Raw genomic sequence first — 25305 nt, 5'->3', positions numbered from 1 at the left:
GTGGAATCAGGCTCCTTCCAACAAATCCTCGACTATTTAGGGTCAGCGCTGATGGAAACGGAAAACGCCCCAAAGTTCAAGTTCAAGTTTATTAAAAAAAAACATTGTTGCATCACAAGATGAAATGAGATGTTTTTTACAAGTTAAAAAACAGACAATAAGAATAAATATGATCATAATAAAATGTCTACAGGGAGGAGATAAGTAAAAGGATGGACAATGTGAGCACAGCCTGTCAGCTCTTGGTAAGAAGGACTGCTGCTGTCTTTTTGTGTGACCTATAATTGGCCCGGTGAACAATCTAGTAGTTCTCAGGTCATATTGGTGGTGTGGAGTTTTGAGGGCTCCAAGCAGGGGGTTGGACCAGGGGCGAAGCGACTCTATCAGCCCAGGGGGGGCGAAGCTCTTAGGGGGGCCCCCCATCCCAATTTTTTTTTTTCCCCAAATAAGGCCGGCGGCGAAGAAAAATTTGCATTTTTTGCATGTTTGAATCCGTTTGAGCCATATTTAGTGGAATATCTAATTTTAAACACACCAATGTTATTGTCTATTGATTGAATTGCTCTCACACTCAGGCCTGGCCTGGCATGCAAAAAAAAAAGTTATGGGGGCCCACTGATGAGTGGGCCCGGGGCGGGCGCACCCTCTGCCCCGGTGTATGCTCCGCTACTGGGTTGGACCCTTCCTCCTCCAGCAGCCAGTTGTGGTGTAAACTAGACCTCAGACTGGCTAGTGAAACGCTGAAAGTGGCCGGTGAAGTTGGAAACAACTTTGACTCCCACAGTCACATAGGAATTTACATCATCATCATGTCTCTGGTGAACATCCTATCCCGCCCCCGTCTTGCTCGCCTCCAGCAGCGCCTGATTGGCCAGCTCCTTCTTCTTCTGCAGGTAGAGGTTGTGGAGGTAGTCGTCTGGCTGGATGTCCTTCTGACTCAGCTCCCACATGAACTGATCCAGCTTCACTAACGAACGAGCGCTCGCCACTTTCCTATGGGGGGGGGGGGGGGGGGGGAGAGGGGGCAGAGGGGAGAAAGAGACAGAGAGGGAGAGAGGGGAGAGAGAGGGGGCAGAGGGGAGAAAGAGACAGAGGGAGAGAGGGGAGAAAGAGACAGAGGGAGAGAGGGGAGAGAGAGGGGGCAGAGGGGAGAAAGAGACAGAGAGGGAGAGAGGGGAGAGAGAGGGGGCAGAGGGGAGAAAGAGACAGAGGGAGAGAGGGGAGAAAGAGACAGAGGGAGAGAGGGGAGAGAGAGGGGGCAGAGGGGAGAAAGAGACAGAGAGGGAGAGAGGGGAGAGAGAGGGGGCAGAGGGGAGAAAGAGACAGAGGGAGAGAGGGGAGAAAGAGACAGAGGGAGAGAGGGGAGAGAGAGGGGGCAGAGGGGAGAAAGAGACAGAGAGGGAGAGAGGGGAGAGAGAGGGGACAGAGGGGAGAAAGAGACAGAGAGGGAGAGACAGAGGGAGCAGAGGGGAGAGAGAGGGGGGAGAATGAGAGAGAGAAAATAAAATGGCTGGCTGCTCCAATAGCATCTAACTCTAAATTAACTAATAATTTAGCCAATTGTATGTAACATACCAAATAAAAGCAAACGCAATGTCTAAGAATGCAACGCCAGTCTGCGGGTCTCATTGACGTTAGTGGCTCGAGCGCAACTCGGAGGAGAGAAAACTATCTGAAGCTTTCTTTGTTGGAGTCCAGGTATGTTTTACAAGAAAGTGCTCGTCATTGTCGACGATAACGTTATCTGACCTGGCTAACAGTGGATACTCTGCTTGCTTGCTGTGTACCGGTTCAAAGTAGTAGGCTACGTTCTTTATTTTACCCCCTTCACTGTCCGCTCCAAAAACAACTCTCTTATTTTGCGCCGTGACCGCCGGAAGTGTTAAAAGGACCCGGAAGAATTTGGCCCACTGTAAGGTCTGAACATAAGGTGAATAGGTTGAGGCGATATCTCGTCATAGACGCTGGGTTAGCTGGCTCAGCCTGGCTGGGGGCGTGGTCAGGGTGGGGTAAAAACCCCCGTTCTATCCATTCAGCAAAGTTAGAAATTTTAATTTCATTTTGTGGGCGTTCCCACACATGCCGACTATCTCTTTTGAGACAGAGGTAACTTACTTGAATATATTTATAATATTTCTTCATTAGGAATGAAGGCTTTGACTGTATAATAGGCTACTAGGCACATGTGCACGGGGCAGTGAGTTGGGGTGTGTTTATTTGACAAAGAGCAGGCAGTATTGGCAGGCCCGGTTCTACAGCTCGGTTCTACTGTATATTTCATAGCCTGTAGTGGGCTGATTGTTAAAGCAAAAGTAAAGATCCTGGTATCATATGAAACTAGAAGACCTAAGACATCTAAACAAAAATCAATTACCGAGTGCTCATTGGTCGACTCCAGGCATGTGAGGTGCTCATTGGTCGACTCCAGGCATGTGAGGTGCTCATTGGTCGACTCCAGGCATGTGAGGTGCTCATTGGTCGACTCCAGGCACGTGAGGTGCTCTTGAAGTACAAAATTAAATCCAAAGGAAAAGCCTCAGCTCGCTTCAGGCCCTAATCCCACACCGAGACAAGGTGCAAAGGTTAAAAAGCCTTTATTTTTCTATGAGCATTAGACCTGATTGGTGCCTGCCTGGCCAATCCCAGCGCTTGACTGCTGCGTAGGCGGGCACAGGGTGTGGCTCTATGCCCTAACAAAAATATGCGACGCCGAAATTCCCACCCTGGACGTGAGGTTCCACATTTCTTTGGCCCACTCCATACATTACACAGAGGCAATTCAGGCCATGTCCACACGAGACAGAAGCAATCTTTTTTTTTTTCGTTTCAGAAAAGTTTTCCATAAACATGGAATCGTTTCAAGAAATGTGTGTATCCACATGAAACCACTGAAACCGCTGTAGAATAACAGAGAATAATGACAATCTCGTCAATAATGGCATACAACCTCTAGGGGCGCACAGTCTATAATGTGTATCTCACTGTAGAGAGCAGCTTAAACCCTTGGCTTTGCGGGGAGGTTTGCCATGTCGATGAATAAAATGATTAAACCTATACAGGCAAATGCAGAGCTGTTCAGCAGGGCTGATGGTCTCCCTGTAGCCTACAATATAGAACGTTAACTATCGGTGACGTTCCTGATATCATCCACTTCCATGATCTTTAGACATGTTGCAAACACATCCCAGCGTATTGGCCGCTCCTGCACATCACAGCACAGGCTAAATGATGCAACATAAATATACATTATATAAACTCATGGCATAAATGTGTTTTTATTGAAAAAGTCGCCTCAAGTAAGCTAAAGTCTTGTTGGAGTGGACACGAGCGGATATCACAGACATCACAGTGCAACCTGTGTTCGTCAAACCTCTCACTTCCCTATTCACGTTGTATTTACGAGGGCTATATATAGGGCAAGAGAGTATGTCGGTTACACTCAGGGTTTACATTTAATTTCATTTCATTTTTTCCAATATTAAAATATTCCAGAATTGCATGTTGTATTAAAAATAAATATAATTTCTATCTAACACGTTAAGCCTGATTTTGTTTGTGTTATTGTAAAAATGTAGCCGCCGCTAAGCCTTCTGGGAAATATCCGATGAAGGTAGGGGAGGGGTGGATGGGAAGAGTCAGCTGTGTGGAGCCCTGAGGATGTTGTACACGCTGTTCTCCCTGTCCTCCACTTGTTGCTGACGGTGGTAATAGAGGAGCATTATATTTTGCTGCAAGATCCCCAACAGGCTCAGTAGCTACTGCCATGATTGTTATTGTTGCTGGTGGAGAGAGAGGTGGGGCTATGGCGTCATCGTTTCAGGAAAGATGCGTATGGGTTGTAAACACGGAAATGCAAGGGTGGCGTCTTCAGATTTAATCACTCTGGGACCCGTTTTGAAAAATTAGCGTATACTCCCAGAACATATAGTCCCAGAACGCGGTTCCATCTGGACGAAACGTCTATATGACAAAAAACTTTAGCGGATACACCTAAACTCGTCTCCGTGTGGACATGGCCTCAAAGTGCTTCACATCAAATAGATGAGAAGAAGAGAAAAGAAAAAAAAAAAAAAATCCATAAATCAAAATAGAAAACATACAGAGAAATGAAAATAATAAGTATGTCACAGTGCATTTGAGTAAAGAAGCTTATTTGTGCATACTTTCGTAATGAGATCGGTTCTCCCAAAACAACTCTAGAAGCACTTCATTAACTTATTACTTTACATGTATTTTTTATGTATTCATGATTTTATTTGTCACCTAAAAATATGTAGTCTATCCACCTTATTTCTAGCTGCCATGATGCCTGATGGGTGCTTCTTCCGCTTCCGGTGTAATTTCTACACTGTTTTAACTTGACAAAAAAAAACGTCTATGAGGATTTTACAGCAGAGCCATTCTGCTCTACAGCCGTGTCGTTCGGGTGCTGGGATAACGTAATGCATTGTGGGTAGTCGGCTACTGTGGCTAATGCTAATGTGGCTAGCGTGATAGTTACTTTACATGGCAGTAAAACGCCACTGAATGACCAAATTGATTTAACTTTTAACCATTTCGAGTAACACTGTTTCCATACGGACCCGCAGCGTTGGTTAGTTGTTTATAACGTGACTATATTTATAACTTTTATAACGGACTCCAGCTTCCGGTTTACAATTCGGGTCTGCAGCCGAGGCTGCAGAAGAAGCCTGCATGACTCTGTTGCAAGCTGCAACAATGAGTCACGTTAAACCGGACCTTGTTCCCACAATTATTTTTGACAGTGGGACATTAAAAAATAAGGTGGATAGCAAAATATTGTTTGCAAAGGCCAACATCGCCTGTTACTCGCATTCCCAATAACCTCAGAGCTTTATTGTAAATTCGCCATCCCGCAGCAGTGACTGCTTTCCATGAGTTAATGCCACATTCCATGGTGTCAAATCAAACTAATTGGACTTGCGACGTTATATTTTAGATTTTAAGGTCAGAGAAGTCTCTCTTTTGGACGTATTCTGCCTCACAATGTTGTGAAATCTGCGGATGAGGTCTCTGAAAGGAGAATCATTAGGGGCATGGTAAGAGGGTTGATCGTACGGTGCTGTTTTTGTGCTCCCTTGATAAATGAGTCTCTTTGTTTAACGGTAGACATTTTAGCTTCATTAACCACCAGCAGGTACGCACGCACGCGCACACACACACCTACACACACACACCTACACACAACTACACACACACACACACACACACACACACACACACACACCTACCTGCCGGTCAGGTAGAGAGTGAACTCCTTAAAGCCCATCAGCTGGCATCCGTCCAGCTCACACAGGTCAGTTACTGCAGTGTGTGTGGGTGTGTGTGTAGGTGTGTGTGTGGGTGTGGGTGTCGGTGCAGGTGTGTGTGTAGGTGTGGGTGTCGGTGCAGGTATGTGTGTAGGTGTATGTGTAGGTGTGGGTGTCGGTGCAGGTGTGTGTGTAGGTGTGGGTGTGTGTGTAGGTGTAGGGGTCTGTGTGTTATCATCCGGCTCGGGACTTGAACCCGCGGCCCTGGGCGTGCGGTCCGTGCTCTTGGCCCCGCCCCCGTGGCTCAGCCTGGGGTACAGAGTCAGACCTGATGCTCGCTCCAGCTCCGCCAGGCTGACCTGGAAGCAGGACGGGACAATAGAAGATATTATTGAAGCGGTTTCTGAAAAGCATGTTAAAAAAACAAACGCATTTTCAGTATGTTTCAAAAGTCATCAAAGTGATGCACGTTTGTGAAGATTATCCTGCTGAACACAAATTCACGCTCCCATAAACTTGTGTTAACCACAGACAGATCTTATTTCATAAATGTAACTGAACATTTTAAAACCCTGTTCACTTTTCCCCATAAGCTCCAACATGCTACTTCCAGACTCATTCCTTCTGTGCTCGATAAAGCTGGAAATAAGGTCCAGGTTGTTAAATTCTTCAATCAGACGTGTGATTCGATTCCCACCTGGGACGCTGTGAGCGCTGAAGGAGTGCGTGCCCGTCCGCGAGTGCCACCGCCCGGGTGGGCTCGTCAAAAGGGCCTTTCTGTGTGGAGTTTGCATGTTCTCCCCGTGCCCCCTGGGGGTTTCCTTCATATAGGAACCCCCTTCGCCAAAACATGCAATATCCTGGTTGCTGAAGTGGTGCCTCCTCTGGTCATTCAGGGCACTTGTTCGGAGGGAGGGGAACTCGTTGGAATAGCGTGATCCTCCCACGTGCTATGTCCTACCGGTGAAGCTTCCCCTGTCAGGTGAAAAGAAGCGGCTGGCTAACTGCCCATGTCTCGGAGGAAGCATGGAGCCAGTTTCAGCTCTCCCCAGATCGGCAGAGGGTGGAGCAGCAACCAGGATAAATAAATTAAAATCTGGGATTTTTTTTTTAAATAAATCAGACGTGTGGAAATATTATGGGTTCAAAAATAAAGAACAACAGAAAGATGAGGTTCCCACCTGCAGAACCTGCCTGAGGAAGGTCTCTGCCTTGGGGGCCAACACCTCCAATATTTGTTTCTTAACTCATTGAGTGCCAATGACGACTTTAGTCGTCATTTCAAAAAGTGACGTAGAGTGCCATTGACGACTAAAGTCGTCAATTGCGTTTTTTGACGGGGGGGTGTCGATCAAAGCCAGATCCATGTCCTGTAAAATTATGGGGCATGTTGAATGTGTGTAACCTATGTTACAGATCCATTAGGTGGCGACAGTGCTGTCCAGATGAGAGAAAGTGGAGTAAAACACACAGAAGAAGTCGTTGGGGAAAAGGAAATCGCATCGCATCCGTATGCATCGATATGCATGAAGCATAACGTTAGCTGTGCCTGCAGCAGCCAATCTGCTGCCACAATTGAGCCCCATCCGTGTCCGCTGCGATAGCCCCTCCATATGATTTAGTTGCCGACGCCAGCGTCTTTCTGAAAAGTTACATTATTCTCAGCTGGGAGCCGACAGGCTGTGAAAAAGCGGGGTGCAGCGGACTTTTCAGTGCAGAGCACACGCAGAGCAAACGCACTCACAGCAGAGCCCCGGAGACACTCCTCCCACCACGGAGCAGGAGGAGGAGGGGGGTGGGGCACGCAGGGCACTACAGCATACAACCATTGACAGTAAACAGACCCAGGCAGCTGCAGCAGGCTCGATGCACAGAGAGCAAACAAGCTAGAATAGGCTATCTGATGCCCACCAGCAGTAAATCAAGACCAGCAAGAAGGTGTAGGGTCTGCGCACGCAGGGGCCAGCGCTGCTGGTTGCAGCTAAAAAATATTATTTGGCCAAACAAAATTCCTTTGTTTTCACTCTTTTATTGAAGGAAATTATTTTTGAGGTGTCATTACATCAGAAAATATTAGCAATGAGTCAATGATGTGCTTGAAATGCTTCCTTTCACAAAAGGCGGAATATCTCAGGTTCTAGAAAAAAATGGCTGTTTTTGGTCAAATCAAGCTATCTTCTCCGGCTCATAACTAAAGAACGGAAAATGGGATCAATAAACTTTTTTTTGCAGGTGATAGAAGAGAGTCTCATCGTTATTTGTGCGTGTTCAGTGTTTACATAGTAATATCACACAATATTCTGTGGGCCTCGAGAAATCACTGAAAACGCTCTGAAACTCTGGCACTGGGAACGTCCGTTCTCCAAAAGTGGCTGGCACTCAATGAGTTAAAGAAGAATTTCACCAAAAACAATGCTGAATGTGATGTCATGAGCAGTGATGTCATCACTGCTCCACACCTGAACTCCAATCAACTCTGATTAACTATCAAACTAAATGAATGTCTGCAACATGTCTCAAATAATGCTGCGATTGCTAACATTATGTGAATGATTCTCTACACTGTATAAATCCTTCTAGTGAGGTTAATAGAGTACATTGAGATGACCTCCAATGCCATGGTACAGGCTGAAGGTGTGAATTGAACCCACTATAAATTCAGTTGGGTTTTTCTCCTCAAGAGGCCATGCTGCCAAAACACCTGCTTTTGTTCAATTGTGAGTTAAATTGTTGAGTTATTTTCTATGTTTTGTTTAAGTTGCACATGTAATGGACACGGTTAATAAATCTGCCCCTCTGAGAACTGAAGGTATCTTCTGAGTCTGCCTGCCTCCCACCTTCCTTGACACTCATGCCAGACTACAGGTCCTTACACATCAAGAGCGATGCGAATATACAGTACGGCACGAAATTGCGATGCGAGTTTTGACCCACCTGTCAATCACAGCCACAGATGTGTACACGTCGGAAGCGAATTTCTGAAAAATCGACCGTGGTTCGAAAAAATAAACTTCGCCGTTGGTATGCACGGTTGCATTAACTGATATAGGTTCGGAAGATATTATTGACGTGCAAATTAATCGCACGGAAAAAACGCTCCCGATGTGTAAGGACCTTACCTCACAGTGATACACTTTACTAAAACATTCATGATATCAGATCAGAAGTGTTCTTTGTTTTGTGTTCACAATAGTGATGTCAGCTAGATTTGGTTAGGTCAGAGCTGTGGAATATTAAATCATCCATCGTTTCTCACTACATGCGCTGTGTGCAGTCATCATCACAGCGCATGCGCCTCATGGCAAACTTCGGTTATACGCCTGTTAGCTCGGTTACTATTTGTTCAGTATCCCTTTAACATAGTCCCGCAAACGCATGCCGGACTGGCCCCGCATTATAAATTCAAAATCTGCAGGAATTGCCGAAAATATGCGCGATACCCGAAATCCCGCGCCGAATTGTAGGCCCTGCAATAGTATCGTTAATCCCGTTTATTTGAGAGAGGATGATCTTCATATCGTCCCACCCCTACCTGGAAGTCTGTCAGCGGGCGCTCGAAGCCGACTGGCCGGTTGGGGATGATGAACGCCCCCAGACCCAGGACAGGCGCTGCCGATTGGTCGGTGGCATCCTCATTGTTGTTGTTGACATCTGTGCTGTTCTGCACCAAGATGGCTTTGAAGAGGTGAGTGGGAACGGCGACGTCGTCTTTGCCGATCACCTGCACACAAACAGTTCAGATGATATAGTTCAGATATATATATATATATATATATATATATATATATATATATATATATATGGGAAAAAATATATATATAGAAGAGTTCATTTGCAAAAACAGGTATCTCCGTTTGGATTTTTTATCATTTTATTTTATATATTGATGTATTTATACTGTAATTTATTTATTTTTGGGAAATTTTTATTATCAACCATAACTAAAAAATATTCATCTGATAATTTTCACATAAATCACCTCAATAATGTTTTCTATGTGCACTCCAGGGAGTATCAAAGAGATGTTCATTTTAAGAATGGCGTTTACCTGGGGGCGGGTTTCCCTTTCTTTTGGGGGATTATCTATCCTAGTCTGAGCAGATGCCCTCCTCTCACCACAAGAAGAGAGGCATCTTACCACGGAGTCATTACGCCAAAGAGTTAGTTGCCATAGATGCCTTGCCTTAGAATTAGTTGCCATGCCATTTCATGCCATACAATTAGTTGCCGTGCCATTTGTGAATAAAGCTCATGATTGAAATGTTGGTCTCGACCTAGTTTCAAGATGAGAACCAGTCATGTTACCTCACATCACAATAGGCATCAGCTCTCAGCTTAACACGTTCACTGCCGTCGACAAGTTAACTCGTCAAAAAAAAAAAAACGGTTGACTGCCGTCGACAAGTTTTTTTTTTTGACGGTGGGACGTGGATCAAACCCTTTTACATCTCCTATAAAAATATGGGAGCTATTGAATGTGTATAACCTATTTTACCGACCCACTAAGTGGCGACAGTGCTCTCCAGACTAGAGAAAGCCGAGCAAAAACAGCAGGAAAAAGCGTGAGGAATCCATTCTCATGAAAATGGTTTGGCGAAAACGCTTTCGCGCTGGGAGCTGGCGCACAACGGTGGGGGATTCCAAAAATAGACTCTGGGTGCAACACACTTTGAAACACACAGCAGAAAGCCCAGAATCGCACGCAGCTTCATCCCAGCTCACAACAAACGAACGAGCCCGATCCAGACTCGCCCGACGAGCGGCCGCCAGGCAGGCAGCACAGACAGGCAGCAGAGACTCGCCTGTGACACACGCTGCAGCCACCAGAGACACACCCACGGAGGGAGGAGTTTGAAGGAGAGGGGGGTGGGGGTGCTGTTATATTGAGGAAATTACTGTTCAGAACTATTGTTTAGATGTCTGATGATGCCAAAAATGAATGGTTAAAGTGACTGTTCTGCCTGTTCTATCGAATTTCACAAAAATGCATTTTTCTCAGCTTTCCTTCTCAGACGCTGAAACCATGCTGTATTCAACTGCTAATGCCTACATAACAGAACACGATAAAAACTAACTCTTTTAGACAGAGAAAGCACACATTCTATTAGTTCTTTTGAGATATTTTGTGTTCACAAAGTCCTAGCAGAAAATAATCCTCGGCTCTTGAAAGATGAGCCAGAATCCTCAAAAAAAACCTTGGCAGAAGCTACCTACAGTATTGGAAAAACTGTTGGCAGTGAATGTGTTAAGTCAAGCGTAAATATATGCCACCGACCATATATATATATTATAGATGGGATCGTTAACGGTGTTAACGGCTGCGTTAACGCGAGACTCTTAACGCGCGATAAAAAAATTATCGCCGTTAATCTATTCTCAAAGTTGTCTGGTAGAATGGAACAGGTATGTAAGCGCGGACATTTATGTCTGCCTCCCCCATCCTGGCTGCTGTGGGGGGGCGTGAACAACCGAACCTGCTCTCTAGTCATCTTCCAGTGGCCTACACTACTGACCTGGCAGTCATCTGCTCTAAATAATGTGCATGCTTCAAAAACACGAGGCGGCGGCGTCTCTCTCTCTCTCCGTCTCCCTCTCTCTGTCTCTGTCTCTCTCTCTCTCTCTCTTTTGCTCTCTCCTCCGTCAGTCCATCGTTGTCGTGTGGCACCGTGTAGGCTATAGCACGAGTCGTGAGCCGATTTGCCCTCAAACGCTTCCAAACGCTCCCGATGCTCCGTGCCGGCTGTGCATGAGAGATGCAGCTAGCCGGGCTCTGGCATCATGCTCTCTCTCTCCTCCTCCCAGCCTCTCTGACGTGCGGGTGCCACACTCATGAATATTCACGAGTGATCCCGGTGATCTCATTCCAGGTAGTTCAGGATAGAACTTTGTCCAGATGAAGACAAACCATGTGTGTAACCTGCTGGTTTCTTACCTTTAAATGCCTACTGGCTATTCAAGTTGAATTGAATAAACAGAAACCTGTTCACAAGGACTTACTTCTAGTCATTATTTATGTTGCACACACATATTTTGAATGGCTTCGACAGACTTCAAATGACCCATTTTAATCTAGATTAATCTAGATTAATGACCAGGATTAATCTAGATTAATCTAGATTAAAAAAATTATCTATTCCCATCTATAATATATATATATATGTATATATATATATATACATACATACATATACATATATACATATACATATACATATACATATACATATACATACATACATATACATATATGTAAGGGTTAATGCACGACGAGGTGTCCATTATCACTTTTTAAGTGATAATGGATAATGATAATGTCCTCGGCGCCAGCCGAGGACTGGTTGCTTCCGCAACCGCAACCTTCTGTCAGGGGAGGGAAATGTCCGAAACGAAAATCAAAATTGTAACTAAGAGTTATTTTTGATAAACTGAGCACACAGGGGTGATTTAAATACTTACTTTGACCGACTCTTTTTTTCCCTCAAGTTACAAAAGTGCCATATTAACCCTTAACGGGGGTATAGAGCTCAAACTGCTCTCTTGATAACACTGTTGAAACTATGGCGCATTGATATGAATGGTGAACAGACCATTTGGCTGAACGACTTTACCAACTGTACATTATCACTTTTTAACTCATTGAGTGCCAGCCACTTTTGGAGAACGGACGCTCCCAGTGCCAGAGTTTCAGAGCGTTTTCAGTGATTTCTCGAGGCCCACAGAATATTGTGTGATATTACTATGTAAACACCGAACACGCAAAAAGAACAAGGAGACTCTATTGTATCATCAGCAAAAAAAAAGTTTATTGATACCATTTTCCGTTCTTTAGTTATCAGCCGGAGAAGATAGGTCAAAAACAGCAAAAATATGCTTTTCTATCAGGAAGCTGAGATATTCAGCCTTTTGTGAAATGCATTATTTCAAGCACATTCACTGACTCTAGCTAATATTTTTTTGATGATGTGACCTGGTTTAGTTCTGTGGTACATGCGTGCCCCACCCCCCTGTCCCCCCCTCTCCCCGCCTCTCCCCGAGTCAGCTGTAAACTCCTCCCCACACGCACAAAGTCTATTCGGAGCCTCTGTTTTTGAGCCGCGCGGCTCCTGGCAGGTCACAGCAGCAATGAGGAAATGCCCAAATCGACTGCAGGTAAGGGTTGGCCCTTCGGCGTTGGGTGCTGCCTTTCTGGTGTGTTGAGAAACTATTATGCAGACAGACAGACAGGCAGAGGAGCTGCAGTTGTGTGCGCCGATTGATTGCTGTTGGCAAGCAGCCCAGAGCCATCATGTAGATGGCTCTGGGCTGCTTGCCAACAGCAATCAATCCGCGCAGCATGAGCGCGGTTTGTCTTTCATCACGGCTTTGTCAGGCTGTATTTCTGTCATCTGGAGAGCACTGTCGCCACCTAATGGCTCGGTAAAATAGGTTATAGACATTCAACATGTCCCAAAATGTTACAGGACATAGATCTGGCTTCGATGGACCCCCCCCCCGTCAAAAAACGCAATTGACGACAGTCGTCGTCTTTGGCACTCTACGTCAGTATTTGAATTGACGACAGCTGTCGTCATTGGCACTCAATGAGTTAATGGACACTCTGCAGCCAATCAGAATCGAGTATTCACCCAGACCATGGTATAAATACACACACATATATATATATATATATATATATATATGCCAATAGAGCAGGCGAGGCCATGCAGTAGCCGAGCTGTGGGTGAGGCCGAGCTGCCATGCGAGCCCATGAAGCGGGCGAGCTGCAGGGCGGGTGAGTAGTGAGCCCGCGCAGCTACTAGTATGTATGTATGTATGTGTGTATGTGTGTATGTATGTATGTATGTGTGCACTTTATTATGAAGTCATCCTCCTTGTGATCACTTTGTTTTAAGTCTTGAATAGACCACAGAGTGAACACAAATTTGAACGCAATTATAAATTCATTGCAGACCGCCCGCGTGCTGCACCATCTGACCGAAGCCATCCCGCGCGCTGTGTTGGTTTTGGTGGGTCCCTCCAGGCCTGAAAACACTGGACTGTATGGCATTCGCAGAATGTAGAAGAGACAGTCTGGCTTGAGAGACTACAGTACCTGATAGGAGACTATCTTCCTCCCGTCCTCCTCTTCGGGCAGAACCAGCGGTCCAGAGACCACCCAGACGTCCTGGAAACGCTGAGTCAGCTCCCGGCAGTACATCTCCAGTCTACACACACACACACACACACACACACACAAAGCAGTCATAGAGTACCGCAGGGATGACATTTTTGTAGGCTTAACCAGAAATCGCCGCCATGTTGGTTCATCAGGGGAAAAGTGAATGGGGTTTTAGAATGGGGATTTCACTTAAATGCATAAAGGTCTGTGGTTAACAAACATTTATGGGAGTGCGAATTTGGGTTGCAGTGTTTCCCATACATTGACACATTTATGATGCAGCGCTACAACGCACCGATGAGCTACAGCAGAATTTGACCGTTTTTCTTTCCCTCGCAAAACTCCACATTGGCCTGCTCTCGCTCTCGCTCTCGCTCTCTCTCACACACACACACACACACACGCACACGCACACGCACACGCAAACAGGACAGCGGAGTGATTGAGTGATATCAGGGCCAATCAGAGGCAAAGTAGAACGGGTGAGATGTTGTTTTCAAGACACGTGATCGATTAAATGCATCGTGATTCGTTTAGATGCACGTGGGGGAGGCGGCCACGTTTACTCGGAAAGTCCGCAAACTGTCCGCAACCAGGAAATCACACATCACAGTGAGAAGCGTTAGTCTGCTTCAAAGGGCATCAAAACAAGTCCGCCTCCTGCTAAACCCTGATGTCATCTGCTATTAACTTATGTGTTTACTTTTGCTACTAAACCAACATCAGGACATCCAAGCAAGATCTGACAGAGAGCAATGACATAGAGAGCCGCAGGGATGACGTATTTTTGTAGTCAGAACGCGGAAGTCCCGGACTTCCTGGTTCTTCACTGTTTCTGTCTATGGGATTTTTGAATGGGGTTTTTGCCGCGATGCTTCAAATACGGTCTCTGGGCAACGCAAGATTAATCAAACGCGAACCAGAGTTCAGTCGGATAATCTTCACACATGAGGACCACTTTCATGAGTTTTGTAGCGTAAATGCAAGCCCTAGAAGTAAAAAGCTCGAGCTAAGCTAATCCAGAACTACACACTGTCGCATAGGCTTCCACGTCACATCAGCACTCAACCTGGACTGTTGTTGATATGTGCACTGATTACCCCGGGCTGAACGGGCTGAACCAGGTGAGGGAAAGAGAATTTCCGTGTTCGTCCTTTGAAGTGGTGACGTTATTGACGTATATATCCCCATCGACTCAACAGTGTAGTCTCATTTAGCCGTTTGCTAGCTAGCCGTCCTTTTAGCGGCACGTAAAAGCTTCAACACTCATAAATAGGGATGTCCGATATTATCGGCCTACCGATATTATCGGCCGATATTAGCATAAAAAATTGATATCGGAAAATATCGGTATCGGTTTTCATGCCGATATTTTTTTTTTTTTTTTTTTTTTTTTTTTTTTTTTTAATACAGGGGGAGTCTCACTGAGAGCAATGCTCTCTTTTTCAGGAGTGCCCTGTTCACATTCACACACACATTCATACCTGGAAGCTGACCAGTACAACCACAGTCTGATCTGTTGGCCACTGAGCAGCTCCACTGGAGCGGTTGGGGTTAAGGGCCTTGCTCAAGGGCACCTCAGTGGTGGTAATGAGGGAGGGGCAAGCGCTGCCTTTTCACTTTCCCCACCCAGATTTATCCTGCCGGTCCCGGGGATTGAACCGACGACCTTCTGGTTACAAGCTCGCTTCTCTAACACTTACAACTTTAACACAACATGCATATTATATATTAAACTCTTCGGCTACATTAAGCTACATTATGTAACTTGTTATGTGAAATTTTGGTGGAAAAAAGCCCGCTTATATCGGTATCGGTTGATATCGGTTGATATCGGTATCGGAAATTAAGAGTTGGACATTATCGGATATCGGATATCGGTAAAAAAGCCAATATCGAACATCCCTACTCATAAAAGTGGTCCTCGTGTGTGAAGATGATGTTACTAAACACTGGTTCGCGTTTGATTAAGCCAGCGTTGCCCAGAGAGATTATTAGAAGCATCGCGCCAAAAACCCATTCAAAACTCCCATAGGCGAAAACTGTGAAAAACCAGGAGTGTTAGCATCGATGATTTCCGGACTCGTTCCTGCGGCTCTCTACCGCATATCCGTGTTAGTGTAGAATGGTTAGTTCCTTGCTCTGCTCTCCCCTAGGAGCGCTGGCTCCGCGGTAACGGCACTAGACCGCGGAGCAGCTGTATCGCGCAGTAAATCTTCTTATTTTTTTACATCAATTTCCTGTCTCCTCTTAACACATTGACTGCCAGACGTTTTTTTCTTGCTGTAGGTAGCTTCTGCCAAGCCGTTTTTTGAGGATTGTGGCTCATTTTACAAGAGCCGAGGATTATTTTCTGCTTGGAGTTTGTGAACATACAATATCTCAAAAGTACTAATAGAATGTGTACTTTCTCTGTCTAAAAGAGTTAGTTTGTAGAGTTAGTAGTTATGTAAGCATTAGCAGTTGAATACAGCATGGTTTTAGCGTCAGAAAAAATATTCAGAGATAAACGGCTTTTTGTGAAATTCGATAGAACTGTCACTTTAACCATTCATTTTTGGCATCAGTAAGACCTAAACAATAGTTTTGAACAGTAATTTCCTCCATAACAGCAGTAAACTTCCCTCTGCTCAACTCCTCCCTCCTGTGGGCGTTGTTTTTGGCTGCAGCGCCATGTCACAAGCACTTTCCTACCTTTGCAAATGCACTTTCTCATACTCTCGACCTCTCAAATAAATTTCTGAATAGAAATTAAATTACTCTAAATTATAGCGAAAAAGAAACAAAAAAGAATGGGTTGAAAATCCCATTCTAAAAGCCTTTTAGAATGGGATTTGTTTCCAATTTGGTGTCGGACTAGGGGGCAGTCCCCGCTTGTCACCAGTTTGCTTTGCTGCTGCTGTGCGGGTGTGAGCCTGTCTGTGCGGCCGCTCTTTGAGGAAGCCCGGCTGGACTCGCCCGCCTCCCGGAGCCCTGGCCGAGAGCTCCGATGAAGCCCCTGCGACTCTGGTCATATTTACGCTGCGTGCCTCAAAGTGTGCTCCATCCGCAATCCACGATGCAAGTTTGCAATCCCGCACCGCCAGCAATCAACGCGAAAACGAAAGCGCCTCCGCCAATCCATTTTCATGAGAATGGAAATGGATCACACTGCTTTTTGCTTGCCTTCCTACTTCCTTGTCGCCACTTAGTGGGTCGGTGGAATGGGTTGTACACGTTGTACACGTCCAATACTTATATAAGATATGTAAAAGGGTTAGATGCACAACCCCCCGTTAAAAAAAAAAATCGATGCCAAAAACGTGTTTACACGTTGTTGGCAGTCAACAGCTGGATTCTGAAAACGTGTTTACACGTTGTTGGCAGTGAATGTGTTAAATACAAAAAAAACGGTCTGTATGATGTTCACTAGGCATGGGTCGATTTCCGGTTTTACCGGTTCGGTTCGGTGTACGAGCCCAAACCGGTTTGATCACGTGCGAACCGAAAAAACCTATTTATTTTTTTATTTTTTTTGCCAGTCCATTCTGATTGCACTATTGTTCGTATTAGCCTCTTCTCAAGTTGCACTAGTATGCAAAAGTCTTATTTTGTTTATTATGTTGATGTTTGAAGAAAAGTTAAGCTGAATAGTTATGAGAAATAAATACAGGGTGTGTTTGTTACACAGGTGTCCTGCTTCTTTTTATTCAGTATCATTGCTGGTTGACAATACCAGCTTAGAGGTGTATTATCGCTATCAGGTGGACTGAAGTTGCACTACAGACAGTTATGGGCCACACTCGGGAGCCCTGCTTTAAAAAAAAAAAAAAAAAAAAAAAACTTTTTTTTTCTTTTTTTTTTAATTACAAAAAAAATCGGTATACCGGTTCGATCCGGTTTAGACGGCAATATCGAACCGGTTTTTAAATTTTCAAACCGACCCAGCCCTAATGTTCACCAAAAAAAATAACAAAACTGTCACTCACTCGGGTGTGTTCCTGAACGGTGAGGAACTCGCTCTAGTAAGCAAGTTCAAATATCTCTGAGTCATCTTGGACTCAACCCTCACCTTTCAGAAACACATTAAAAAAGTGACCAATTCAGTCAAATACAACCTGGCGAACTTCAGACAGATCAGAAATTTCCTGACGGAAGATGCTGCCCTGATGTTCCTACACTCTATGATTTTTCCCCACATTGACTACTGCTTAACTCATTGAGTGCCATGGACGAACATGTCCGTCATTTCAAATAGTAACGTAGAGTGCCAAGGACGGACATGTTCGTCAATTGCGTTTTTTGACGGTGGGACGTCGATCAAAGCCTTCCGCATTTCCTGTACAACTATTGTAGCTATTGGAGGTCTATAACCTATTTTACAGAACCCTTAGGTGGCGACAGTGCTCTCCAGATTACAGAAATGTCAGGAATACACAGCCTGAAATAGCCGTGATCAAAGTGAACCCGCTCATGCTGCAGCCCAGAGCCATGTAGATTGTTCTGGCTGCAACTGACGGGGGCTGCGAACACAGTCAATCCGCGCACACAACTGAGCCCTTCTGCCTCTGTCTATCTGTCAGCATAGTTTCTCCACACGATTAGCCGCTAGAAAAGCAGCAGCCGACAATGAAAAGCCAAACCTTTTACTGCAGTCCGCGTGTGGCTTCTCCATGTTGCGCTGCCTGGGAGGCGGCGCACCAAAAGCACTCCGAAAATAGACGCTGCGTGCGTGAGGCTGTGTGTTACTAGTGTGGGGAGGAGTTTTCAGCTGAGGGGGGGGGAGGGGGTTGGGGCACGCAGGGCAGGACACAACTACACCACATCACTACATCAGAAAATATTACCTAGAATCAGTGAATGTGCTTGAAATGCTGCATTTCACAAAAGGCTGAATATCTCAGCTTATAATTTGAAATGCCTGAAAACGCTGAAAACAACCTATCTTCTCCGGCTCATAACTAAAGAACGGAAAATGGTATCAATAAACTTTTTTTTGCTGATGATACAATAGAGTCTCCTTGTTCTTTTTGCGTGTTCTGTGTTTACATAGTAATATCACACAATATTCTGTGGGCCTCGAGAAATCACTGAAAACGCTCTGAAACTCTGGCACTGGGAGCGTCCGTTCTCCAAAAGTGGCTGGCACTCAATGAGTTAACGAGCTGGTCGTTGGCACGTACAGGGCCGGTTCCAGAACAAGATGACTAGGGGTGCATCCTAGATAGGAAGGGGTGCAGATGCCCGGCCGAAGGCCGGGCCCACTCGGGTGGCCGGCCAAAGGCCGGCCGCCCGAAAAATTTGACATGTTATTTTACTAAAAATAATGCATTTGACCATCATTTGAAGTAGAATGATACCACCCAAGCAAGAATATTTCAAGTGTTTCAAGTGCTTTACTGAAATATTTGGACCATATAATGATAATACAATTATCTCAACCTTAAAAGGTTACATATAGGTGCCAAAAAGCCATAAAATCACATCAAAGAACAAAGAAAAACAACAACTATAATTCAAGTTTAAACAGTAAGTGTGCAGCTGTAGCATTTATTAATTTTTTTTTTTTTTTTTTTTTTTACTTTTCAACTGAGCATGCAGACAATTAAAATAAGGGTGCAATGCATGCTTTTGCACCCCCGTAGAACCGGGCCTGGGCACGTAAACCAGCTCTTAAGCCGATGGAATTTTTATTTAAAAAAGCCCTAAAGATCTTTGATAAAAAAAACAATCTTCGCCCATATTTGTAACATTATAAAGAAGCATGATTTCCTTGATTTTTACCATTTTAAAACTTTTAGACAGGCCTGTTTTGTTTTTAAGTGTCTCCACAGTTTTTTAAACGGAGGTCCGTGAAGGGCATGACCACCAGGGCGTGCCTAAGAGGAGACTGCGAGCTGGGCCACAGACGCACCACCTTTGGGGAAGAACGTCCTGTCCATTGTGGGCGTAAAAATATGCAACAGTCTCCCGGTCACAGTTAGGGAATGCCCCACCTACCCTACTTTTAAAGTCAAAATCAAAGAATGGCTCAAATCGACACAACAGTGCACCCATAATTAATAGCCTTCTCTTGGACATTTTTTTTTTTTTATCATTTTATTATCTTATCTGTTTGTGTGTATTGCTTTTATTCTGTGTATGTATTGTTATTCCTTGTGTATGTTTTTTTTATCCCTTGTGCATTTTTGTTATATTGTTTTTTTATTCCCGTATTCTGTATTTATCCTGTAGTTTTTAGTTGTCTATGTCCCGAGGACTGCGGGTGAAAATTAGCTTCGGCTAACCCCGGCACTTTTACCGTTGTCACATATGGATGATTCTGTACGTGTTTAACCGTTTTATTAATGTGCATTGTCCTGTCTAAATAAACAATAAAGTCAAGTCAAGTCAAGTAAAGTAAAGTAAAGTAAAGTAAAGTAAAGTAAAGTAAAGTAAAGTAAAGTCAATTTATTGGGGGGGGACACATTTTATCAGGCTTAAATATTGGGGGGGGGATTTGTCCTTCCCAATGTATATTGCTGTTACGGCCTTGATGCGCTCACAGGTGTGTGTTTTAGAGGACTTTACAACGGCTGGACCGGGACTCTCCGTTTTCTAATTGATAAAAGTAAACACAGGCAGACTGACCTGTTCCAGATAAAAGTAAACACAGGCAGACTGACCTGTTCCAGAAGCCAGCGTTGTTCTCATAGTTTTGAGGGACGATGTTGGACAGGTAGAACGTCTCTGCCATGGACTGCTGTGAAGACACACACACGGAAAAATATGAATGGTGGTGAACTGAGAGAGACATTCATTTTTTGATCCCGTTTGAATAGTGCCATGAGGTCCACATGTGATGTTTGTCAATTTAAAAGAGAACTATGCATGTCAAGAAAGTCAGTTTGTGGTAAAACGGTTGCAATATAGTTATAAATCGGAAAGACTACGCACCAGTCGCATAAGTGAGGTATATTGTGCAAGACGAGAGATGTAGTTAATTGAGCGGTTTCATACAAAACGAAACGTTACATTTCTTTATATTTTTTTTACATTTCATTTCAGTGTGACTTTCTTGATTCGCAAAGTTCTCTTTTAAATGGACAACATTCACATGTGTACTTCATGGCACGCCGGTTGGTATGCTGAAGGAGGAGGTGACGCTGACTGTGGCGCTCTATATAAAAGAAATAATATCAATAAGAAAAAGTTAAAATGAATCAAATGCAAAGATTACAGAAAGGCTTCACAATAAAAGTATGTTTTAAGAAGTGATTTTAAAGATGATAGTATGTACAGTTATGTGTGTGTGTGTGTGTGTGTGTGTGTGTGTGTGTGTGTGTGTGTGTGTGTGTGTGTGTGTGCATGTGTGTGTGTGTGTGTCACACCTCAGACTGCTTGTTGTCTCCAGCGGGGGCCATGTGACCTCTGGACCAGCCGCTGCCCAGGTAGTCTTCGTTACCCGCACTGAAGCATGCTGGGATGGCGGGGTCCGCACGAAACCTACAGTGCTTCCTGTTTGCCTTACCTGAGAGACAACGAAAGAGGGAGGGAGGGAGGGAGAGAGAGGGAGTAGGGCTGCTCAATCGTCCCTATTTTCATATCGTCCAATCGTGGTCACTAGAGATTGGCGATAGATGATCAAATCACCATAATCTATTAATTGGCCGTCATTTTAATTATTATTATTATTTTTGATAAAGAGACCTATTTCTATTTAATAGCATTAATAATTTGGAGGGGCAAAACAATTGATCATATTATTGAATACAGCGGGCCTGTAGATCAAGCGTAGATGATGCATTTATAAGAGAAAAGATGAAAGAGAGACCGACCATGAATGCGTTCTGAAGCTGCCTCACGCTTGCTGAAACTCTTCATGACTTTTTTCCTGCCGTCTCCTTTTTTATGTTCGTTTCGAATGATTTAACACCGGCTGTAAGGTCATGTAACTGTTGCACTCTTCAGGCTGGAGTCAACTTTTGAACGAGATCGCCATGTTCTTCACAGGTGCGTGCCGTGTACGGCTGCAGAGAGAACACGGCAAACAACACAACCACTTCCGTTTCTAGCCTTCAAAATAAAAGCACACAGTGCAAAATAAACTGAAATCACTCATAGCCTTAACTACGCGGAACCTCCATAAAATAGCTTACACACCAAAAAAACTGGTTGTAATGTTACGATTACATATGGAGCGAAACTAATCTAAAAGCATTACTCAAAACAAAACTTCCATTCCGTTAACTTTGAAAGGCCGCTGCGGAAGACATACCTTTACATTCTGGCTGACTTGACGGCACTCGTTGAGCAAACAGCTTCTAGATATTATTTTTGTAATGTGCTGTAACGTTACGCACGTTTTCCCCCCTCACTCGCACTGATTAAGAGAGCTCTGCCAGAAGCATATCTTAAGTCTACAGTAGGGCGCAGCTTCTAGATATTATTTTTTATAACGTCTTATGATCATAGGCGCCGATTTATGTCTGTGCCAGTGGGTGCCCATGCTTTCGCCCGTTGCCAACCATATACCATCATAGATAGCTCAATTACACACCAAGCCCCATGTGGCTCAGTGACACCACACCAACACAAGCCAAACATAATACTGTACACATTGCACTGTCACAATTAATTGACCACCAATATTAGGCCCGCATAGCTATTAAATAGAAAAGGTTTTATTTTTTCACTCACCATTGACGTTATTTTTTCTTTATGAGGAAAGTGTTGCCCCTTGGAGTTGAGCGTCGGATGAATTGTTTTGTGAATGGTTCTAATGCTTTAGCCCACCTTCTTGGTCAAAAGCCTTCAAAGATTCTAGATGGGGTGATGTGGAGGGAAGCGGAGCCCCCATGTTTTTAGCTGCAGTGCACACCTCCCAAAATACTTTGTCCTTTGTGTCTTCATAGGTTATCCATGGGAATTTGTTTTTCCAGCTAGCTTGATAAGTCCGCCCTTTCTTTTGTCCATGATCCCTTCTGCAGCCCGCCGGGCTCGCCAGTCGCAGTCGCAGACGATGAAGTACTTGGCCTCGGAGCGGCCACGGTGGTACTAGTAGACGTAGTCCCAGCCGCACTGGAAACCACGCTGTGGTTGTTGTGGAACTGGAAGTCGTTGTGGTGGTGGTGGAAACCCCACTAGGTTTAATCAAAAATCTCTTCATTTTGTTTTTGGCTAGTTCTAGTTGTTGTTGATAACTGTCAGTCTGTCTGTCACTCTCTGTCAGATACCGCTCAAGTCCACAAGTGTGTTAACGTCACTGTCTACGTCAGCAGGGTCACGTAGAGTGCACTGACTCATGCAGCCAATCAGATTAACGGGCTATGTTTGGATCAACTCGTTTTGCAACCCGGGGCCGCCGGCGGACCTCGGGCGGGTTGAGTTTGCTATCATGTAAAATGACTCGACCCCGCCCAGGCGGCCCAGCCCCCACAGCCCACAGCCCAGAGCCGAGCATCCACGGGGAAATGATGAGGGGAGTGAGAGAGAGAGAGAGATATCTGCCTGTGGCACAGTAATAGGCATCTATCTCTCTCTCTCTCCCCTCATTTCCCGGTGGGTGCTCGGCTCTTTCCGTGGGTGCTCGCGCGACCCGGCACCCACGTTTTCGGCGCCCTTGCTTATGATAGTAAATTAGTTCAATCGCCTTAAATATATCGCTGTAGAAAAGTCAGCCCTAAGAGAGAGGGAGTTGAGTTTTAACAAGCTTTTATTAAACACTACCTACAACATGTAATCCCTCAATCAGAACAAGAAACAAAACAGCAAACAAACAGGACAACCTGAAAACAGTCGGCAAAACAAAACAATCACAAGCTAAATTATCATCCAGCCCTATACTCACCCCTCAGCTTGTGATTGGTCAGATGTTGGGCCACCCAGCGTGGCGTCTTCCTGGCCTGGTCGTACGACAGCGTGTGGTTGGCATAGTAACGCACCTCCGTGCCCGTTTCCGGGAGACCGAAGCGACCAATCAGCTGCTGGACCTCAGACACTGAGAGAGAGGAGCAGAGAGATTCAATCAGAAGAGTTTCGATAGGAACCAAAAAATAAATGCAACATGGAAGTTTTGGTCAGATTTGTTTACATCCCTGTTAATGAACATTCCTCCTTTGGCCAGGAATTAATTTCTTCCGAACTGTAACAAAGTAAAATCTTCAAAGCAAAATTGCTGGATGTTGCGTTTTATATTTTTGTTCAGTATAATTTTAAGGGGATTTTGATTGAATTAAGGGATGAATTAATGTAGGAATTAATGAAAATGTAAGGTTATTTAAGGGGTTGGCTACGGGGTAGGATGTTTTAATACTGTCCACCGCTGTTTAATGAAATTCACTTCACCGCAGTAAAGATAGCATGATATTTGATATTCGTTTCACATTCAAATTCTAACTGAGGATTTCACAATTTAAGACTGTCTAGATTAAATAATAATAATAATACTTCGACGGTCCAACCTTGGCTCAATTGTCAGTGAGAGACTAAAATATTGTTTTAACCCCCTTTCCAGATTTGTGATACTTTTGATCTACTGTGATGTGAACACATAAGGCCATGTCTCCATTAGCCCGTATTTGATGGGTCGGCACTTCATTTGGACCTATTGTCCAATTTGTCCACACTACCTGGCCCTCTATTGTTCTGAGCATCAAGCCGTTTGATGAAACGTAGGCTTTCATCTCCGGCTATCTGACCTGTCTTTGTCTTCGTCACCAAAATCCGGAGTAGAGTTGAGTGTGTGGACACAAGGAAAACGCAGACATTTGGAATTCCCCATTGTAGGCTACTGTAGGCTATATAGATATTTTCATATTCTGAAATAGAAGTGTTGTCGGGATTATATGGGCTGCCCCCTGAAATGATGGAGATTCAACCTTTCAACTATAGGAATTTTAAATAGGCTACTGGTAATCATATAGCCTACTGTAACTATGGATGGCAGCTAAATAAAAAAGCTTTTTTTTTTTTTTTTGCCTTATTTAGCCTATTTTATGTTTAAGACAAATACAGTAGCCATCCTGTTAACGCTCAATAGATACAGGTATGAGTTAGTGTAACTCAGAAGCGCCACCAAATGGAGTAATCTGATATTGCAACTAAACAATGTTAGTAATTGTGAATGCAGAGCTTGTCGTAATGGACTATCTTTACATTGTTGTATTGCTACGCCTACTTTCAACATGATTTCAGTCAAAGATCTCAGTACTCTCAGGACAGGATCTCATAACTGGTTCTTACCGCTGTCGGTGCCCGGTGTGAGCCCGGGGCTCTGCTCCTCCTCCCGACCCGCCGGGTCCGGGTCTGGACCCGGCTCTGTCTGGTCCCGGTAGAGCTTCAGGGCGGTCAGACAGGAGCCGGTGCTGACGACCGCCCCGCACACAAACCCGCCAACGAACCCCCACAGCTTCACTCTACCCGCCATCTTTAATCTCTCTACACTTACAAACAAACTGGTCTGCCTGTACCCGCCTGTACCGTACACACTGCCGATGACGGCAACTCTACTTTCTGTTCCACGTGGTGGTAGAAGCAAAGAGTAATGAAGGCAAGAGCCGAAGGTGTACATGTTTTTAGCCAAGACCTTGCCGCCATTGTGGCCTACAAAAAGGCCCTCACAAAACCAAGACAGCCAATCAGAGGTAGTTTCTTTCAGGCCAAAATGGCAGATTTGTTGTACTTTGCCCATGCGCTGTCCGCACGGGACAACCCAGGACAACCGAGTCCTAGAGCCTTAGATTTTTATCAATGTAATATCTTTGGCGTAGTGAGGGAAACAACGAGCAAATCTCACGAGATCTGTAGAGAGAAGTGTGTGTGTGTGTGTGTGTGTGTGTGGGTGTGTGTGTGTGTGTGTGTGTGTGTGTGTGTGTGTGTGTGTGTGTGTGTGTGTGTATATACTGTATATGTTTATAT

The 25305-nt window shown here is 44.6% G+C and overlaps 1 protein-coding gene across 1 annotated transcript; it reads right to left on the bottom strand.

Annotated features, from left to right (window-relative positions):
- Nucleotides 1–827: 827 nt before the first annotated feature.
- Nucleotides 828–24814, bottom strand: exog (exo/endonuclease G; the record flags this gene model as incomplete). The annotated part of the gene is made up of 9 exons (XM_083660872.1): nucleotides 828–993; nucleotides 5253–5293; nucleotides 5453–5629; nucleotides 8803–8991; nucleotides 13363–13474; nucleotides 20073–20149; nucleotides 20778–20917; nucleotides 23237–23386; nucleotides 24631–24814. 9 exons carry the CDS (start codon nucleotides 24812–24814, stop codon nucleotides 828–830), a joined length of 1236 nt encoding a protein of 411 aa, XP_083516998.1.
- Nucleotides 24815–25305: the final 491 nt, after the last annotated feature.

The sequence above is a fragment of the Poromitra crassiceps genome (assembly GCF_964638095.1).
Source record: "Poromitra crassiceps genome assembly, chromosome: 2".
NCBI classification, from domain to species: domain Eukaryota; kingdom Metazoa; phylum Chordata; class Actinopteri; order Beryciformes; family Melamphaidae; genus Poromitra; species Poromitra crassiceps.
Note: the sequence above shows the minus strand (reverse complement) of the source record. Positions and strands in the feature narration are given on the sequence as shown.